General features: G+C 36.5%; 1 protein-coding gene across 6 annotated transcripts in view; it reads left to right on the top strand.

Annotated features, from left to right (window-relative positions):
* The window catches only part of RBPJ (recombination signal binding protein for immunoglobulin kappa J region), a 154,554-nt gene that overhangs the window by 110,473 nt on the left and 24,954 nt on the right, over window positions 1–19,127 (top strand). For all 6 annotated transcript variants that reach the window (XM_027795026.2, XM_027795025.2, XM_055794558.1 and 3 more), the window contains 2 exons: window positions 14,700–14,738; window positions 17,758–17,853. In XM_027795026.2, coding sequence (XP_027650827.1) covers window positions 17,765–17,853 — 89 coding nt within the window. In that variant the 5' untranslated portion in view covers window positions 14,700–14,738; window positions 17,758–17,764. The remainder of the gene's footprint in view (window positions 1–14,699; window positions 14,739–17,757; window positions 17,854–19,127) is intronic.

The raw sequence follows: 19,127 nt of genomic DNA, 5'->3' as shown, positions 1-19,127 counted from the left end.
ACCTATTCTCTGCTTGCATACTGATATCATTTGTGAATTGTTTTACAAATCTAGGATCAGTGGATGAGATGTAGTTGCATGGAAGTAAGCTTATGTAACTCTTAACAGTTTGCTTTTAACAAACATAGGGAGCTGCTTCCATTTTGCATTTTGAGGGATTACAGCAGTGTGGAAGCTGGAGGAAGAAAGGGAATGAAAGGAGAGGGTACAGACTCTAATAAAACTGTGTATAAAAATAAAATTCTAGAATATCAAAATGACTCAGCTGACTGAGTTGCTGGAGGGGGGGTTGACAGGGCATCATCCCCATTTACTAAAGGTGTTTTTGAGAAGTATGAAAATACAGTAAAGATTTTTTTTTTTTTTTTTTTAAATCGCTCTTGAAACTTTTTTCTTTGGTGGGCTAAGCACTGTATGTACTATTGCTGTTAGAGCTTACAGTTCCTAAAGCAAGGTCAGTAAATGGAGTGTATGAATTGTTTGGTGGTTGGTTTTTTTTTTTTTAATTACTTAAAATACAACGAAGTGGGTCTAAACTGAAGCTATGGATGCACCAGGTTTCTAATAGGGTGCTGCTGCTGCAGTGGGAGGTCCCATTCTACTCAGAGCATTCCTGTAGAATCATGGTGGTGGTGCTGGCACTCCTTGGGTTCATGACAGAATCAATAGAATTCACTTTCCTTCCTTCCTTTCATCCCCCTCCTCTCCCAAACGATAGTGTGGGGTTTTTTTCTGGGTTACTGATTTGAATTTGTGGGAAGGTCTGACAAGTGCTGGAGTTTGTGTGTTAAGGGTGACTCAGGATACCCATGGGGGAAGCTGATAGGTGAGACCTATGTTTTGGTGGTGACAAATCAGCTGCCTGTGAAGCCGCAGTCCAACTGTGAGCTGGAGCGGCTGGGGGACACACATGTTTGCTTACCCTGACCTAGCAGAGAGGTGGGAAAGGCATTTGAGACTCTGGTGGCTTAAATGGTCACAGCAAGACTGTCAGAGTTGGTCTGCTTAAACCTTAGAGATGTTAGTATACTTAGCTGTCATTTTGTATTAAGTTCTGACTGCATTTAGGGTGAGAGGCTTATAGCTATCCTAAGCTAAACTTTGACTAAGGATGTTAGTCTCTGGTAAGATGTCTTAATTATGCCTAAGACTTGTTTTTTGCAAGTCATTTCCCTTACAGCATTCTTCTGTGTTTTATTTTCTACATTTAGTTCTTTCCCGTGAGAGTTATAGGCTTGCTAGGGTGTAAGAGAATACAAGCTTAGCTGCTCCTTCAGTGTAATTTCTTTTGGCTTCTGTTAAAGTTGATATGCTGAGGTAACCAAACAGCTTTCTGCAACCAAACCCATTGGTTTTCCTCAGTCTCCTACTACTCAGTGTATCGATAGGCTGAGTTAGCTCCCTCTGAAGGTCTCAATTCTGCAGGTGGTGCAGGGGAAACTGGTTGAGGAGCCTGGAGCAGGACAGTAAGCCCCTTAGCGACAGATTAGTATGTTCTTGTTTTTCTGTTGATAGGAAGCAGTCACAGTAGTAATGAAGGCTCCTTTATGTGGGTATAGAGTAAGGAAAAGCACATGGAAGAATGGTTAACCTATTACTTCAATAGAGCAGTGGTTAGAAATTTTGAGTTTACCAGTGGCTATCCCTGTCAGGAACCTGTTATCTCTTTAAGAGGTGTTCAAAAGAAATACGTATTTGCCTTTATGGTTATGTGAGGTTAGGCTGGCTTTTTGAGGATCTTCTTCCTTTGCAAGTTCAGTATGGTTCTTTACTACTTCCTTGCAAAATAATTTACAATTTCCGCTTCTATTATATGTTCTTGGCATTGCAGTGAACAGTGGCAGTTCAAAGAAAACAGTGAACCTTAAGTTTTTGTGCTTATTTGTTTTTTGGGTTTTTTTTTAATGTTGCCTTCTGCACAGAAGCTGACCACTTATCTTTTAGTTATGGATGGAAGGTCTGTTTAAAGATGGGAAACTGTTCATTGAACACTGCAAACATTCAGTCATTGAAAATTGAAAGCAAGGTTGAACAAATCCTCAGGTACTTTAGTACAGCATAGGATTCCTTTATTGGCAGGAAAGTGGTCTAAAAAAATCTCTTGTGTCTAATTTGTGACTTTTCAAGTAATCAGACAACAGAGGTAACAATCAGTAGGTTTCTTAAAGTTGATCCTTGTGCCTCTAAAAAAACCCTTCTTCAGACTAAATCTTATTTGCAGTTATGCACAGATGGTAACTGTAAAAGGGCACTACTTTATTGCTTGATGTCTCTGTTCTTGTATTTAAAAAAATAATCTCTTAAAAGAAAAAAGTAGCTGCTTGTTTTTTAAAGGCTCACTGGTACTTCAATTCTGATTTAATAGGGGACATAGAATCACTTTCTTAGGAAATAAAAGTCAAGTTCACTTGTGAAATATCTATTCAGAGATGATGTACAAGATGAGATCCAAGGGAAAATTTGTTGTGCTAGATAGACAAGAAGAACCATAATAACTGAGCAAAGTAGTTGTCACTGAAAGCTGTGAGTGTGGAACGTTGCATGTGGAAGCATGCTTCAGACCGTTTTAATGCATTAGCAGTTTACCATTATTTTAGTAGCCAGTTTTGTGATCTCTGTGCAGTTGTTTTCCAAACAGTCACTCCTTTTTGGTTTGAGTAGATGAAGATAAAACTAATGAGCCTTGTATTGCTCGTTCCCGATGCAGTTACAATAGATGAGCCAAATTATATTGTGGTTTAGGGACTGAGATTCTGTTGGCATGCTGATTTTTCAAGCTGATAACTCAGTTGGTAAGGTAAGTGTGCAAATATGCAGTTTTCACTGAATGTTTGAGCCAATGTTATTTGGGAGTCAATCAAAAAGAAATAGTAGCATGTGAATATAAAGGAATCTTAATAGGAGGAGTAATTTATGATGTTTCTCACACTCTACACCATTCCAATATTTTAGTGGCATATTTCAAGTTTGTAATATCTGTGTTCTTTAGTATGCTTGAAATCTTTTGGCTACTGTAGCTTCTTCCAGCAGGTATCTATAGTGAAAAGCAAAAGCAGGAAAAACACATCTTCAGGTAGGTATTTAGGCACTTTCTTGTTCGTAAATAAGCTGTCGTTACTGATGTTCTTGGCTTAACTTGGTGTGGCAGTTATGTGAGTTCTGTCTGGATTAAAATTATGTACTTTTTGGACTAGACCTTTGATTTTCAGAGTTATGTACAAGTACAGTGATGTTACTGGATGAAGTTTTTTCCAAATGTAGGTAGACCACTATAAAGAACTGAATTTGTTTACTTTCTGTAAGTTGTTAAAAAATGAGTCTACTTACTGATACGGTGCAAGCTGTGTTTAAATGGCAGTTGTGGTTGTGTGATTTTCTTTTTATGGGGACTGGAAAAGAGAGAGGACAATAATGAAAGCAACGTGGGAGGATGAAAGTGGGTCAGAAAAGGGAGAGGGAGTTTCTAATTGAACCAGTGACTTCCAGTGAGAGGGCGTGATGAAATGAAGCAGAGCTTTTTCTATTGTATTTATGTCAGTATTATTTGATATAGTGCCAAAAGTGTATATAGTGCTGTGCAGTAGAAGACTTGTTTGAAACACGTAACATGTTCTCTGTGCTGGAGGACTTAAATTCTTTAAGTACAGGCCGGAGCAGTACAGGATCATGCAGTACAAAGATGTGATAGTGCGTGGTTGGTGGCATTCACCCTGGAGCAGGTGGGTCTGTAGTTTGTTTTTTGGTTGGGGTTTTTTTTGGGGTTTTTTTTGGTTTGTTGTTTTTTGTTTTTTTGGTTTGTTTTTTTTTTTTTTCTTGAAGAGAGGGAATGTTTTGTGTATGGCTCAAAAACTTTCTGGTTTTGTTATTTCAGGGGCTGCTGTGCCCCCTACTTCCAAAAAGCCACAGTGCAGTTGGACCACCCATCATTCATTCTGTACAGAGGAGAAAAGGACTTTAGGAGTAGGAGAAATGCTGGCATTGTTCATGTCCCTTAGACATTCTTGATTGGTGAGGTTTTAATTAATTTCATCTCCTTTTGTAGTATGGATAAGAAAGAGGGTCAGCAGTATTTCAAAGCAGATTGAGGTTGGCTCTTTGTACGTTATGTGTGGCTATGAAAACTTTATTTTTAAAAATGGGTTAGTTTTTAGTTCAATTCTTAATCTTCAGGACAAAGTCTTTATAGCAAAATTTATTACAGTAGACACTGTAATGCGACTCAAGGCCTAAGTGCCACTGCCAGGCAAAGGTGAGAGTGAGTTGATGACTGCATGCGGCTCTGTTAGTGCATTTGTTCATTCTGAATGATGAACCAGCCTGTGGCATGATGGGTGATCTAAAACTGACATTTTGCTGACTTCACCAGCTCTAGAGGTAGTGGTTATGAACACAGTCACACCTGGAGGGAGGAGCAGAGGAGATAGGTGTCATTTCATCAGCAGTTTATGTACCTCAAGTGTGTGATATTATGGACGGAATAAGAGCTTCTGAAATGCATCATTTGTCTGTGTATCAGTTACATATCATATTACATAAATCAAAGTATGTTCATAGCAGAAAGAACACTCCTGAGATGCATATATCACTGCAAAGTAATGGATCTGCATAATCTTCAGTGTCTTCTGCACATTGCTTAGAACTGACTAACTTAGAACTGCTGCAGCAGTATTTTTATTGAGAAAGCAGGACAGCAACAACTTCTGTGGTTCTGTTCTGCTAGGTGAAAGGAAATAGTAGAAGACGGTAAAATGTTTAGGGTATAAGTAGTCTAAGGATTTAAAAACTCCTTTCTCTCAGATGCTATGCAGATAAAAACCACAGTAGTTAGGCACACTCACGGTGTAGGCTGGGTCATATTAGGCTGAGTTATATATAAGTTACAACAATCTAAAGATCAGTGGAGAGTAAAGAAAAAATGTGGGGGGCATGGAGGGGGGTAGCTTGAAAAAAGTAAATCTGCTCAGAACTTCATGAAGAGTGAAGGTTTTGCAGAATTGCAGGCTGTGGAGTATAGGGTGGCCGAGAGAAGACTTCATCACCTGTCCTTTCTTTTGACAATATAAGCTTGTTTATTTTAGTTCTTTCCTTTTAGTTTGTTGCCAGTGTGTTGCTTATTTAGTGCTGAATGTTAGTAGTACAACTGTTTCCCTTAATGATCAGGCCTGTAGATATTGAATGCATTTTTGTTTTGGAGAAGATAGAATTTTTCTGAAGGTCTTTGTTTTAGCCATTTGTAAGGTTCATTTATTTAATATCCTCATCCATGGAAAAGATAAATGTGAAATGTTATGTTTGAGCATAAGTAATATTAGTTGTTTGTGTTTACTTCCATCTTAACTGAATTCATATGCCCAATTAGATGTCTTTTACATTAATCTCTTAGAAATTGTGTCCTTTAGGTGGTTGGGTTTTTTAATCATGTGTTAAACTTATAGAACATCACTTTTTTAAGCTGTGCATTTCCACCATTGGCAAGTCATAACAGTGTCTGATTTTCAGCTTCATTTAAAAAATAAAGGATATCAGTGTGAAATAAGTTGCACTTAGAAATCAAATGCATCGGTTTACTCCAATGGAAAACAAATATTAAAAGTGATATTAATCAACAGCTGCAATTAATATATATTTCATAGAGCAATCATAGCAGAAACAGCTGTATGAAATTGTGCTCTGTTTTTATATATCAGCTCATGCCAGATCATAAATGGTCATTTTTAAAATATGTAGGAACTGTCTTTGTGTCTGTGAAACCACTGGATGGGATGAAGTTTCTTAGTGATAGATGATCTTTTCCTTTCAGAGTTGTGTTCTACAGTGTTTGTAAGAGAATATGGTTGTATAGGTGAATGCACAGAAATATATTCTATATTAGCATCTCGTCTTCATAGAAGTCTGTGCACAGGAAAATATACTTGCATTAACAGAAGATTCTTGTGTTTTAAAATGTTCTTCTGCCTTGCTTTTACTCTTCATGTAACGTGTTACTCTAAATGTAGAAATCTGCAAAAACAAAGTAAGCCTGATGTGGAGTAGCTGAGTCTTACTAAGTAGGATTGCAGTATATTGCTTAACCTGTATAGAATGTTTTTAACAAGTGGAAGATGAAGGTATAGCTCCTGAGAACTATTCAGTGTGCCCTGTACATGGACACCATTGTATATATGTTGGCTTTGATAATTTTTAGCTTGTTTAAAGTCCATGAGTATGAACTTTCCTCAATACTGCTTAAGTTCCTCGCTAATTTTTCTGTGGTAAGCAAATTGAAGCTGGAAATGGACAGAGGATAGAGAATTAAAAGAAAGAGAGAAAACAGAGTCCCAGTTTGCTGCTTGAATCCATCTCTTTCAGCTTTTCTCAGGTGATGTGTCTGTTAATGGCTGAAAAAAAGGAATACTTTTATATTAATCCTCAAACTTTAAACGTAAAACTAGAAAACCTAGTATTTTACTTCCTTAGATCTTAGGTAACCTTAGTAGGCCAAGTGAACCAAGTGAGGTCATGTACTGATGAGCTTGTAGTATACCACATTTGATAGGTTTGTGGTAACTGGTCACACAGCAACTTGAATTATTTGAAAATAAGTTTTGTTTCTTAGAGTAGAACCAATAGGCCTTGTTATGGTGAGGGTCATCTTGTGCCAAGGGCTGAAAGTACATTTGAAAGGCTTTCTAGCTTACCAGATATGTAGAAGTTGTTTTAATGTTGAGGGAGAACAATAGAAGAAAAACTGTAAATGACTTGTCTTATTTTAATATCTTCCTTTAAAGGGCTTTTGTCTCACTGTCCAGCCACAAACTCTTCACATTTTCACAGGTTTCATGGCTATATAAGAGGTCTAGGAGAAAGTTGCATCTGAAAGTTGGCTGTGTTTTTAGAACTGGGATTAAACAAAGCACAGAGGTTTCTTTTGCTGCACTCCTAACTACAGTGTATCTATAGTAGTTGAAATGGCAGTATTTCTTCCTTCCCAGTCCTGTCACACTTAATGGCTTTTGGGGTACCAGCTATTTGGTAGATATTAGAAATGTTGGAACTTTGCTTCAACCTCTAACCAAACTTCATTGTCACTTCATATCATTAGAGAGCAGAGATTGGAATTTCTTGTGTTCATTCTTTCTGAGTTGCACAGTGTATTCTGAAACTTCTCTAGAGATTATATAAAAATCTGAAATTCTTTACATTAGACTCCTTCTGTTTCCAGCATTGTTTTCCTCTGACCTCCTCTGAGGAAGTAAAAACTTTCTTTAGTCACTCTATTCTGTATTTAATTTAGTATTCTTAATAATCTCTATCCCCTAGTAAGCCTGTGTGAAGCACACTGTCTCAAAACCCATTTATTTGACAACTTTGATTAAGGAAAGTGGAGCTTGCTACTCGAGTCAGTCTCTGGGTCTAATTCTGCCTTGGATTAGTGATTGCTGTATCTTATTTCTGACAATGTTGAGAGATTTGTGCTTCAGGAGGAGGAGCTGGAACAATTTCACTGAACAGTTATGGGATAACTTACTTCCAGGGAAGTTTCCATGTGAGCACTTGCCTGGGGATTGTTTACAGAATCCATATTGAGGTATTGCATTCATCTCTTGTAGCTTATTAAAGAGTTCCTGTAATGTGTTCTGCAGCAAATACTGTGATATGTTCTACCATATAGCTGGACTAATAAAGAATTGGTTTTGCTATTCAGTTATGTTAGGTCCTTGCTAGATCAGTCAAAAGCATCAAGTGTGTAGGTCCAGTTGCAACTGATTTGGCAGTCGGACATTTTGAAGTGAAAGTTTTCCAGTGAACAGGCCCTCTGTGCCTTTTGAAAAGCCAACACTTTTTTCCCATGTAGAAAGCATCCATTTTTCTTCAGTATTCTCATTGTATGGTGTCTGGCTGGCTGGAGTTACTTTTTTTCATAGCAGCTGGTATGGTGCTGTGTTCTTTGTGATCAAAACAGTGCTGATAACGTGGTAATATTTTAGTTCTTGCAGAACGGTGTTTGCACAGCGTCAAGGCCTTCTCTGTTTCTCACTCTGTCCCGTGTCTGTCCCCCGCAGTGACTGGGGGGTGCACAAGACATTAGAAGGGGACACAACCAGACAGATGACCCAAACTAACCAAAGAGATATTCCATGCCTTATAATGTGTTCAGAAATAAAATGGAGAGGAGAGGGGTTTAGAGAAAAGTTACCCAGCTTTTGCTTGGGAACTGGCTTGGCATCGGTCTGCCCATGTGAGGTGATGAGCGATTAGCTTGTTTCTTTCTTTCACTTCTTCATTTGTTAAACAATGTTTAGCTCAACCTACAAGTTTTCTTCTTTTTACTGATGCTTTTCTCTTCACCCGTCTGATGGGGGGAGGGGAGTAAGCAGCTGTGTGGTGCTTAGTTGCCTACCAGGCTTAGCCCCCAACAACCATGATGATCTCTTCATGCTTGTGTAAGACAAAAAGAAAAGGCAGAGATCTTGACGCAGATCTCAACACATGGATATTTGCTGTAGTACGGTTTTGGATTCTTCAGGGTAAGGCAGGTATTTTGCTTTTCAAAGTTGAAAATTTTAAAACATGATGAAAATTTCTATCACAAAAAAAGCCAACAGAGGAAGCAGTAATTGTAGTATTTTTACTGGTCTTTGTATATTTTGGGGTTGAAACTGAATGTTTTGCCTTGGCACAGGCTTTTCTGTTGCCTCATCTCCCATAATATTCTCAGGCCCATTCTTCTTGTCTAGCACATCTTAGTTTGCCACTCATGTCTTCCCATTCCCAGTCCTCACTCTTCCTGCTATTTCTCCCATGTTGGCCTCTCCGACATGCTTGCTTTCTTCTCAGTTGTTATTTCTGCTATATTCAAATCTGACAAACTCCCTTTTGCTTTTTGCCTCTCTGGAGAGTGTTATTTACAGAAAGATCCATGCTATTCCTACTAGATGCCAAAATTTGTGTCAGTCTATAGTCCAAGAGAAGATAGAATTCTTAAGGCAAATTGCTAAAGTTTGTCTCTGATGTCGTGGAAATACTTCTTTAAGGCTTCTGTGCTCAGTAAATAAAGGTGAACAGATTTTCTCGGGGACTATAAAAAGGATGTTCTTGGCTGAAGGCCAATACTGGAAAAATTGGAATTTCATATTCCAGGCAGGAGGATGCTAGAGCAGTTTAGTGACCACAGATTTTCAGTTAAAGTTGAGGATGGGACAGAATGTAATTTTTATTTTTTTTTAAATAATTTGTTCTTGCAAATGGCAAAACTGTCTTGGTTAATTTTGTCTTACTTATTTTTCCTTCCAAAGCTGACTTGACACATACAAAAAAAAAATCCCCAACCAAACCCAAAATCAACCAAAAAACCAGCCAAAATAGTTAAGTTTATCTCCAGAAAGTAAGACTGTATAGCAGAAAATAAGTTTGGTGCTTTTAGTAGAGGCATATAACTATTGAGATTTTCTTTGTGCTCCTTTGTAGATGCTGGAAACCAGTGGAAATTCATACTCCTGCAGCCATAGAAAACTATAGCATAGTATGTATTGTATCTAAGCTAGGCATTCCAAATAGGATTTAGAATTCTGATATTTTCTGAAAATATTTGAAACTTACCCTATACGTTCTGTCATTTTTTTTACCTAACTTGAGAATACTAAGATTTGAGAAAAACTAGTTAGTGTACTTGTAAGATTAATGTTAGTGCAGTTGTTAATTTCCGTGGTTACTTGAAGGGCAGTAAAGGTTAAAAAAAAAAAGAGAGGGAAAGTTCATTTCCCATTCTGTGAATGGGGAAAAGAAGTTTGAATAAAACTTTGAATAGCAAACTGGGGCTTGCTACATGAAAAGGATGGACTTGAAAAGAATGATTGGGGGCATGATACAGGAGAAAAGTTATGCCTAGAGTGCAAAATTTGGAAATGAAATTAATATATGCAAAGCATCAGAAGACAAAATACATGACATAATGGAATATAAATTATTGGAGAAAGTACAGGACTAGGAACAAGTGATTACAGTGTGACTAATGCTCACACTCATGTTTGCAGTGCAGTGTGTTAGGGAAATATCAATAAAATAGCTTGCACTGAGTTAGTTTTGTGAATTGAAATGTCAACTGGACTCTTGACTGTATATCCAGAATTTCAGTACAGTACACCTGAAACAGACCTTAGTCTTGGATAATAAAATTAAAAAAAAAAAATCAGGAAAGGAACTTCTTGAGCATTCAGATATATGTAACTTGAAATATTAATTATAAGCTATATATTATATCTATTTACCTTGTTCAGTACTACTACAGGAGTAGAACTATGATACCTTTTTAGTTTCCTCTAGTGTATTTTTTTGTTATCCATCAACCTTTCAAGATCTAAACAAAGAGGGAGAAAAGAAATACTGAATACAAAAAGAAATTCCAGAACAGTGAAATCCAGAGAAAACGTACGTAAGAAAAATGGTGCAGTCTCTGTCATCTCTAACAGGTAACCTTGAAATGTCTGAGCTGGCTCATTTTTCCACATGCCGGTCAAATATGAAAGTTTGAAATTATAGCAATCATAGATATAAAATGTCATTTAGTACAAAACCATAGATAATGTTTCTTGCACTTTCAAATCAGCTGTCCTGACATCAGAATAATTAAAAAGCCTCTTAATCTTTTCTTCTATGTGGTAGTTACTAGATGGTTTTTGTACTTAAAGTTGCGTTGTCAGTGCAGATAACCACGTGAAGTTGCAGACATATGGAAGGAGTAAACCAGATGAACCATTAAATGAAATACATGTGATACTTTTTTTTAAAATTTCTTTTCATGTCGTCTTTGTGTATCTGGAGTTTGCAATGTGACCAAAAAAATCTGGCATCCTGGATGCAGTTGCTGTAGTGGAGTATATCTGGTTCATAGGAATATACATACTGTACCATGCCTTCTACTCATCAGTAATGGATGGTTAAGGAAAGGATATAAAAGGCTCAGTAAATGTAAACTGGTTTTGGTTTTTTTTTCTTCCAGTAATGTCTTTGCGGCTGGTGGAACATGGTTTAGGTTTTCTTCAGCATAATATTGGAAAATGTACACCTATGCTTAACAGAAGCTAAGAGAGTTTTGTACCAGATTTTTGTTTAATCTTTTGAGTCAATTTGTGTTTTTAGCCTTCACAATTTCCTCTAGCAATATGCTTCACAACTAGTTATAGCAGTGTTTGTAGAGCAAGGAATTTTTTTTTTTTTATTCTGAAATGAAATTTTCAGATATTTGATCTATTTCCCAATTCTTGTGTTTGTGTGAGAGAGGATAACTATCTCCTTTTCACATGTTGCATATCTTATTACTCCCGTAAGTCTTTGCATCTGTTTGTCACTTTTCTGTCATGCTGTCACTCACTGAAGGCTAAAGAATTTTAGCCAACTGCTTCTGAAAACTATTGATCATCCATATTGATTTTTATGATATCTTTTATTACTCTGAGAACTTTTTTCCTGCTACGTTTTCAGTGAACTTCAGGCAGTTTTCAGAACTGTGGGTGTGTGGCAGAATAATGCTATTACATGATAATGTTTCTGTTTCCTATTCCATTCTCAGTCATTCTGGAATGCTAACTTCTTTGACTATTGCTATTGAGCTGGGGAGGTATTTTACTGAATGTGTAAGAATGCAATGTCAATCAACCTCATTCATGTACATATTGGTCACTTATTTAAATAATTTGTTTTATTCCTGTACAAGTCTCATTAATTTTTCCTAAATATAGTTATCCCTGTGAAAAAGTCTACAAATGTAAGTGGATTGTAAGTCAAGTCTTAAGAGTTCTTAGTTTTGAAGAACCTTTATGGGATCTTTGAAAAGATCTTGAGGTGGTGCTGTTCATTGACACCAAGGCTAGAGTAGATAACCATCACCTTAATTGGGGTGACGTTACTGAGGAAAAAGTAGCTAAATTTAATTTATAGACAGTAAAAAATAGGACTTAAAGTAATTACATATTAATATGTAATTTCTTCCTAATCCACCTCTCCCTTTAATGTATACTGAAAAAATACTAAGTTCTACCAAGGTTAGTTTGCATCATCTCCTTGGATGATGCCATATTGCCAAGGGTAGGTAGCATTTATATGCGTTGACAAGTTGATTACAGTGACATCATTATTTTGGATGGAGGAGGCTAGGGAAGGCTGGCATGTGACTTAACAAAGGTACTTCACTGAACATCAGATAATTAGAGTTTAACCTGTGCACCTGGTGCATCTCCATCATACTTTTCTCAGTGCTTTAGCTCTGCCTCTGAAGAAGGAATTTTGTACTTTTTCAGGTGCTGTGGATTCAGGATTTGACTAAAGGAAAAGGTGGGGGGACATGGTTTACTGGTGGCCTTGGCAGTTCTACGTCTGTTGGACTTTATGATCTTAAAGGTCTTCCCCAGCCTAAATGATTCTTAAAGTGACTGCAGTTGTTTTGTGTAGATGCCTTGTTAAAAAGGTTCTCTTTAGACAGCAATAAGTGTACATGCAAGGGGAATGCACCTGCTGCGTGCAAGAGCTCCCCATGGATAGATGTTGCCTTAGGAGAGTGTAAGATTTTTGTCTGGGAAGTTTTCTTTGTATCGGTGCTGTTTCTGATTTACTAGTGTCTTCCTCATCTTGGATTGGATCAGTTGGCCACAGTCTAAGCGTGGTGTGCATAATGCCTGCTTTGCTCCAGAATGGGCACCTCTTTATTTTTTTTTGTGGTGGATTAAAATGTGCAGAGGGATTTAAACAAAGACTGTATTTCTACCCAAAATCAGGCAGCTGATCTATAGGGGTGTTTTTTAACTGTAGAGTATTGTTTAAAGGTAATCTGTTGTCTAGTCGGTGAGTCACAGACAGGTGAATCCTCTGCCAGATATAATGATCCTAGGTCTTCAGGAGAGAACAGTAACTATATAGATAGTACCGAGGAGGTAGAATACACACACCTACCCACACCGTTAATCCAAGGAAAAAATCAGAGGCACAGGGCGTGCTCAGGAGATGAACCTAGGCACATCCCGAAAAGTGCTAGAAGCATATATATAACTTTGCTACCGCCAGGCTGCAAAGCTGTTTGGATTTTCTGGTTACCTCTTTGCATTCACAAATATGACAGTGTAGTGATACATGCCATAGGGAAAAGTATAAATGAAGTACATGTCCAGTATACCTTGAAATTTAAAGTATATATAACAAATCTTGTAGGAAGAATTTGTTTCATTTAAAGTTAAAGCCAAACAAGTGAACAGTGTATTACCAACAGCAAAATAAAATGTGAAAGGAACTTCTGTCTGGTTGAAAAAATAAATTTTGATTTCGTTGTTTAAACAAGGAAAAAAAAAATTTGGCTTCATCTTATTTATTCAGTTCCTCAACATAGAGTGGACTGCCAGTACTTTAGAGGACTAATTTCTCAAGTCTTGAAAAATAACTTCAAAATTTGCTGAGTCTTCTTGTCACTGTCTTTTCAGGAGAGTGCTATTCTGCCCAACTGTATAAACGGCAATAGCTATGTATTTTTACTTTGTATATTTCTAGAATTACTCAGATGAAATTGGAATGTATCAAATTATTCCACCACCATTTGCTGTAGAGTTCAGGACAGATCCACGGCATGAACAGGGGAATTTCTTGTCACATCATTTAATGATCAAGTTCTTTTCCTGGGGAGCCTCCAACAGTGTTGTGTGGCAATATTAGGAGAGGGCTTTTTCACTTTACAGGAAGCATGAAGGGAAAGAGATGCCTACTTATTATCAAAGAGTTTGGCAAGTCATAGAGGTATTTATGAACACTGACAGCAGAACTATAGTTTCTTATGCCTCAGTTAATTTTTAGAAAGAAAGGTGGGGTTTGGTAAGTTCCCCCCCTCACACCCCCTTTCCCTATTTGTCCTTATTTAGCTTGTGGTTATACTTCCTTACTAGGTTGAGCAGATATACATTGCTGGGTACAGCCCTCCTTGCTTTCAGTTCTTTTACCTGACCGTTTTGGTTTAATCTGAGGATGTTTTTGTTCATGAAAATGTTTCTGCCCAGTGTCAATTTAGTGCCCTATGTAAGTAAAGACTTTTGTGGAAAGTCTTAAACTAGTGTAAAGGTTCTCTGTCAAGAACAGTGTTAAAGCACTGAAAGAAATACAGCTGTCTCAAACGCTTTGTGGCTAGAAAAGTTAAGTGTATTAACAGGATGTTTCAGGATCATGCTTGGCTATACTCCACAAGAAAGATTCTTGTTGTAGTTCTGTACCAGCACGTATGAAATATTTTGTAATCCTTTTTGTAAGAAGTCCTTAAGGAAAAACAGTTTTCTGAGAAGTTGTGATGGGAGGAATTAGCTGTGATTTGTCAACTTGGAGATAAGCCTGTTCATTTCTGTATGTTGATAATACTGCTTTTTGTTGGCACATCTGGTCAATACTGTGGCATAGATTTCCTGGTTATTTACATACTTGTCATATGTCAACTTTTCAAAACAGAGAAAGTATATGTGATTTTAGCAAAGAAAGTTACTTAGTATTCCAAATAAAAAAAGGCTCTGCTATTGTGGGAAAAGATGTTGCAAGGATATGGTTGATATTTCAATAGTAATCTACTGAGGAAATCTTAAGGAAAAGACACCAAATTCTAGTGCATTTTCAAAAATTATAAAATTGGGATAGTAATTCACTGTAAAATTGTGACTAAACACTTTTGGTTTAAATTAGCAACTTCTTCTTTTTTTCAGGAAATTTGGAGAGCGACCTCAACCGAAACGGCTCACCAGGTAAACATTAAAGAAATGCTGGTCTTAACAATTTTTTAAAGTTACCATTTTCATTGTCAGGAGGATTTCTAAGTTAAAAAAATTGAGTCTTGCTAACCCTAGAATTTTAAATATCAAAGCTTTTCAATTAATATATGCAGTCAGCAGCCAGTAGTAAGATTATGAACAGCAAGTGGCTTGTTTTTAATATGATACCCAAATCCCCTTTTGGAAGTGGTATTGACTGCATATATCAGTTATTGTCGATTATTCAGCAGGATGTGAATCTACATCTAATTTAAAACTAAAATCTATTTTTAAATTATCAGGAATGAGCTGGGGTTTTTTCCTTGAGTAAAAGTGTCTTGTGCGGTCATGTAAAATAACTTTTTACTGCCAAAATTCAACTATTACATTACTACGGTCATGCAGCAGGTAAGAGCAAAATGAACACAGTGCTGTCAAGGAGTGATCTTAACCAATTTTTGCTGAAATGTAAACAGTCAGAGATAGCATCAAATAGTAGGATCAAGTCAATCCATTCTGAAAAGTGTTTAGACTGACTGGAGTACTGTGCCTAATCTGTTCCTGGTCTGTCGGGGAAGCATTTATACCAGAAACTGTGAAGTAGTCACCATTTTTTCAAACCACTGCAACATAGTCTATGCAAATAATTATTATTCTGTGCCACAAATTGTGTCGATTACTAAGCCTAAAATCTACTGTTTTCTTGAAGTGCAGAAGATGTGCTTTTTTATTTAGTTTTGTGTGGTAATAGTGCTGTAGACATGGAAACCCATTGTCACTATGGCCTACTTCTGTTTTGGATGAAATTATGTTGCCTCATGTGAAGCACAGGATGGGGGAGAGTATTTACATTTTGTGCTGGGGATTCTCATTACATTTCTGGGTAAGCTTCAGGTTAGCTTGTGTTAAACTTCATTTCAATGCAAAATTGATTTATACTGACTGATGAGTAATTAACAATCATTGCTGTTTCCTGTTGGCCTACCTGTTTTCAGGGATATTTAACGATATTTTTTAAGAAATGCAGTGTTTTCCATCTTAAACAGTAACACCTTTTAGCATTACCCTGAAATTACTAATAAAATTTATATTCTATGATTTAAAAAACCCAACAAAAAATGACTAATCAGTGTAAGGTGTGTTAACTAAATTTTCAATTAACTATAGTGACTCTGAATTTCATGTGCAGGATTTTAGCTACTAGATGTGCTAGGTGAGTACAGGGTAGGCATCTGTGAACTGGTAGCCATCCTTCAGAGCAATAGCTTGTAAACCTTTATGCTGATAGAGGCTGGAAACAAACAACCTAACTTTTTTCTTCTAAAGAGAAAAATGCTGAAATGGAAGAGAAGACACAAATTTTTAAGAGCGATTTGTTTATGTAATGCTAAAAAATGTGCCTGTAAACTATTAAAGGCATTTAGTTCAATTGTTGGAAAATTATTCTGCTTTTTTGTGGAAAGGCAGTCCTGTTTGTCTAATAATGCGCTCATCATTGTGCAGGCTCTGGTGGAACAGCACTACTTTGTTCATACTGTGCTGGTTGTTTTTAGATGTAACCTATAATAGTATTACCTTTATTGAGAGTTTTAAGATTAGTAATGAAAAATGTTGTGCAAGAATTGCAATAGTGAGTTGGGTTTTTTATTGGTTGGAGGGGAACATTCCTAGTTCTTGTAGGAGCTTGGATTGTACGCTGTAGCAACAGACCAGTAGAAAAGGCAGAATTTCTTCCTCATACAATGCTAAATAAACATTAGATAGCACCTAGTGGTTTTGTGCATGGGTTGCTGGTTTTGAGTGATGTTTGAATGGTAGTAAAGACAAAAGTTTTTAGTATGAAAGTACTCTTTAATAATTAAGAGTCTTTCAGATTGTCAGTTAGAAAGTTTTTAAACCACTTAAATGCAGCTAATACTATAATTAAATGTATTAAATCAATTTCACAGTGAATTGTATTTTGTGGCTTAAAATATATTCTTAAACAATGGTTGCAAATAAAGTAAGTCTGTACACTTTGAGACAATTCTTCCACCTGTGCTTTCATGGATAAACGTCAGGTTTACTGATGTTAGCTGTAATTAAGATCGAGGGCGGGAAATCCCTCTTCTGTAGGGTTGCATCTCTTCATGTAACTTCCTGTTAAATTCATAATTTGTTTCTCTGGTTGATGACTTTGAAGATGAGTGCATGGGTGGGCATTCAACCTGCAAAAGCTCCTTCAGGGACTTAAAAGTGTTCCTGTCAGCACTCCGACACAGCTAAACCCTAGGGTGTTGAATTTGGCATGCTCCTTAATGAACAGTTAGATTATTATACAGAAGAATGATAGGGTGTATTGCTATCTTCTCTCAAGGAATTGCTGTTGGTGTGTTTGAAGTAATTATAGCTTTTATGTGACATCTGTCATTACAGTGATGATGAATGATAGAAAATCTAATTTATCTTTTTTTACCTGACTGTATGCAGGAAGTAGAAGCTTTCTGTAGAAAACTAGACAAAACAATAAGCTGAAAAATTTAACTTTTTCTTAGTACCTTCACAATTAAAAGAAATTTATATAAACTTTTCACTTAGTTAATAGCTTAAACAAACAAACTTTCAGAACAATTTGTTGTTACCATGAGACTAAATTGGTTACGGAGACAATATTGATTTAATCAAGTGTGTTCTAATCAAATGTTTGTGATGTGGTACTTCATAAAATTGGGCTTTTAACATGGTGCAGTGATTGTTTTTGACATGATTCTATATTACCAAGTGTCTTTTTTTCTGGAAAACGTAGTAATTGTAAATGACCACAGACCCCTACTGCTAGCTTCATGCAAGATAGGTGCTTCTTTTTGTTGTGTAATTGTCCTAAAAAAACCTTACTCATCTTGACCCTATTAATTGTTACCTTTTTTAAATTTCAGATGTTTGGGGGTTTTGTCCTAACGCTGTCTTGGAATTACTGTAATTATAAACAAAACCAAAACAACTTCCAAAGCTTATTTTGTCTTCTAATTTTTAGGGAAGCAATGCGAAATTACCTAAAGGAGCGAGGTGATCAAACAGTGCTAATACTCCATGCGAAAGTTGCGCAGAAATCATATGGAAATGAAAAAAGGTAAGTTTATGTTCTTTCCTGACTTCCCTCTACAGCTCTCAGCTAGGGGAACTATAGTGTGTAGTCTGGTGTATAGTACACTGCAGAATTCTTCAGATTGTAATGTAGTCTGAAGAAACGTAAACCAAAACGTGTTTTGTACATAATTTAGTTATGTAACAAATGCTGCAAACCTGTGGCATTCAATGTAGTGATGCCTGTTTCTACCAACAGGCTCTCCATCGATAGATGAAGTTATTCTTCCATTGAACTGTAATCGTTCTAATTTTAAACCTTCCATTTTAAGTCTGGAGTAAACAAGGTGATGAATGGTGACTATTTGTAGAGGAGTTTTTTCCTAAGTAATGTCAAATTAATATGAAAGGGAAATCGCTAGCCTCAGTAAGATGGTTTTCTGAATCGGATCTGTAATAGCTTTAAAAAGAATGACAGGTCAATCATATCCATATTTTTGATAAACATTCTCTTGTAAAAATCAATGCAGTACAAGTTAAAATAATAGGTAGTTTTCTAAGGGACATGATATACAGGGAAACGTGAGGATGAATGCTTTCTAGGCAAAGGTGAATTTCTTGCAGTCTTCTCTATGTGGTGTTTTTATTGCATGACTAGTAGAAGCAAATAGGGTGGCCCTTCATATGCAGATTTCTAGTCCTTTCATGATGAAGTAGAATTTTCTTTAAGTATAAATGGTACTTTTCTACCTTAAATTTCACTAAAATAAATAGCGCAGTATTTTATTAGTTTTCAGATACTTTCTTAATATTTTTTCACCACAAAAGACCGCATATTTGGGTCGTTAATTAAAGGTGTTGAAGTTTTAATTTTTCTTTTGCCACTGTTGTGTAAGTCTGTTACATCATTGTTTTTCACAGTTTTCTGAGATTTGAGATTTTAACATATTTACATATGAAAGTGTTAGAAAACAGAAATGTTAGAAATAGACCTACAGAGTTCTCTGTTCATTGCTGATCTAAATCACATTTACTGGTGTCTGCAAATCACAGAGATGCAGACTATATTTTCAACTGTTCTTCAGTATTCTTGTGCCTGAGTACTTGTCTTTCAATATGTGTTGTTTTTTCTGTTAGCCAGTGTCTCGAGTCCTTGCATTTGGGCCGTGTCCAGGTTCTGCAGCTCCATGGAATTGTTTACTCAAAGTACTTTTTAGATCTTTCTAAAATTCTTGATGAGAATCAAATGGGAAGTCAGCGAATGGGAAAGGGCACAGAAGCAGACAAGTATGCTGTGTGTTTGCTATAGAACTACACAGG

Source organism: Falco peregrinus, chromosome 2 (genome assembly GCF_023634155.1).
Source record: "Falco peregrinus isolate bFalPer1 chromosome 2, bFalPer1.pri, whole genome shotgun sequence".
Classification (NCBI taxonomy): Eukaryota; Metazoa; Chordata; class Aves; order Falconiformes; family Falconidae; genus Falco; species Falco peregrinus.
This window is presented reverse-complemented; position numbering and strand designations above follow the sequence as displayed.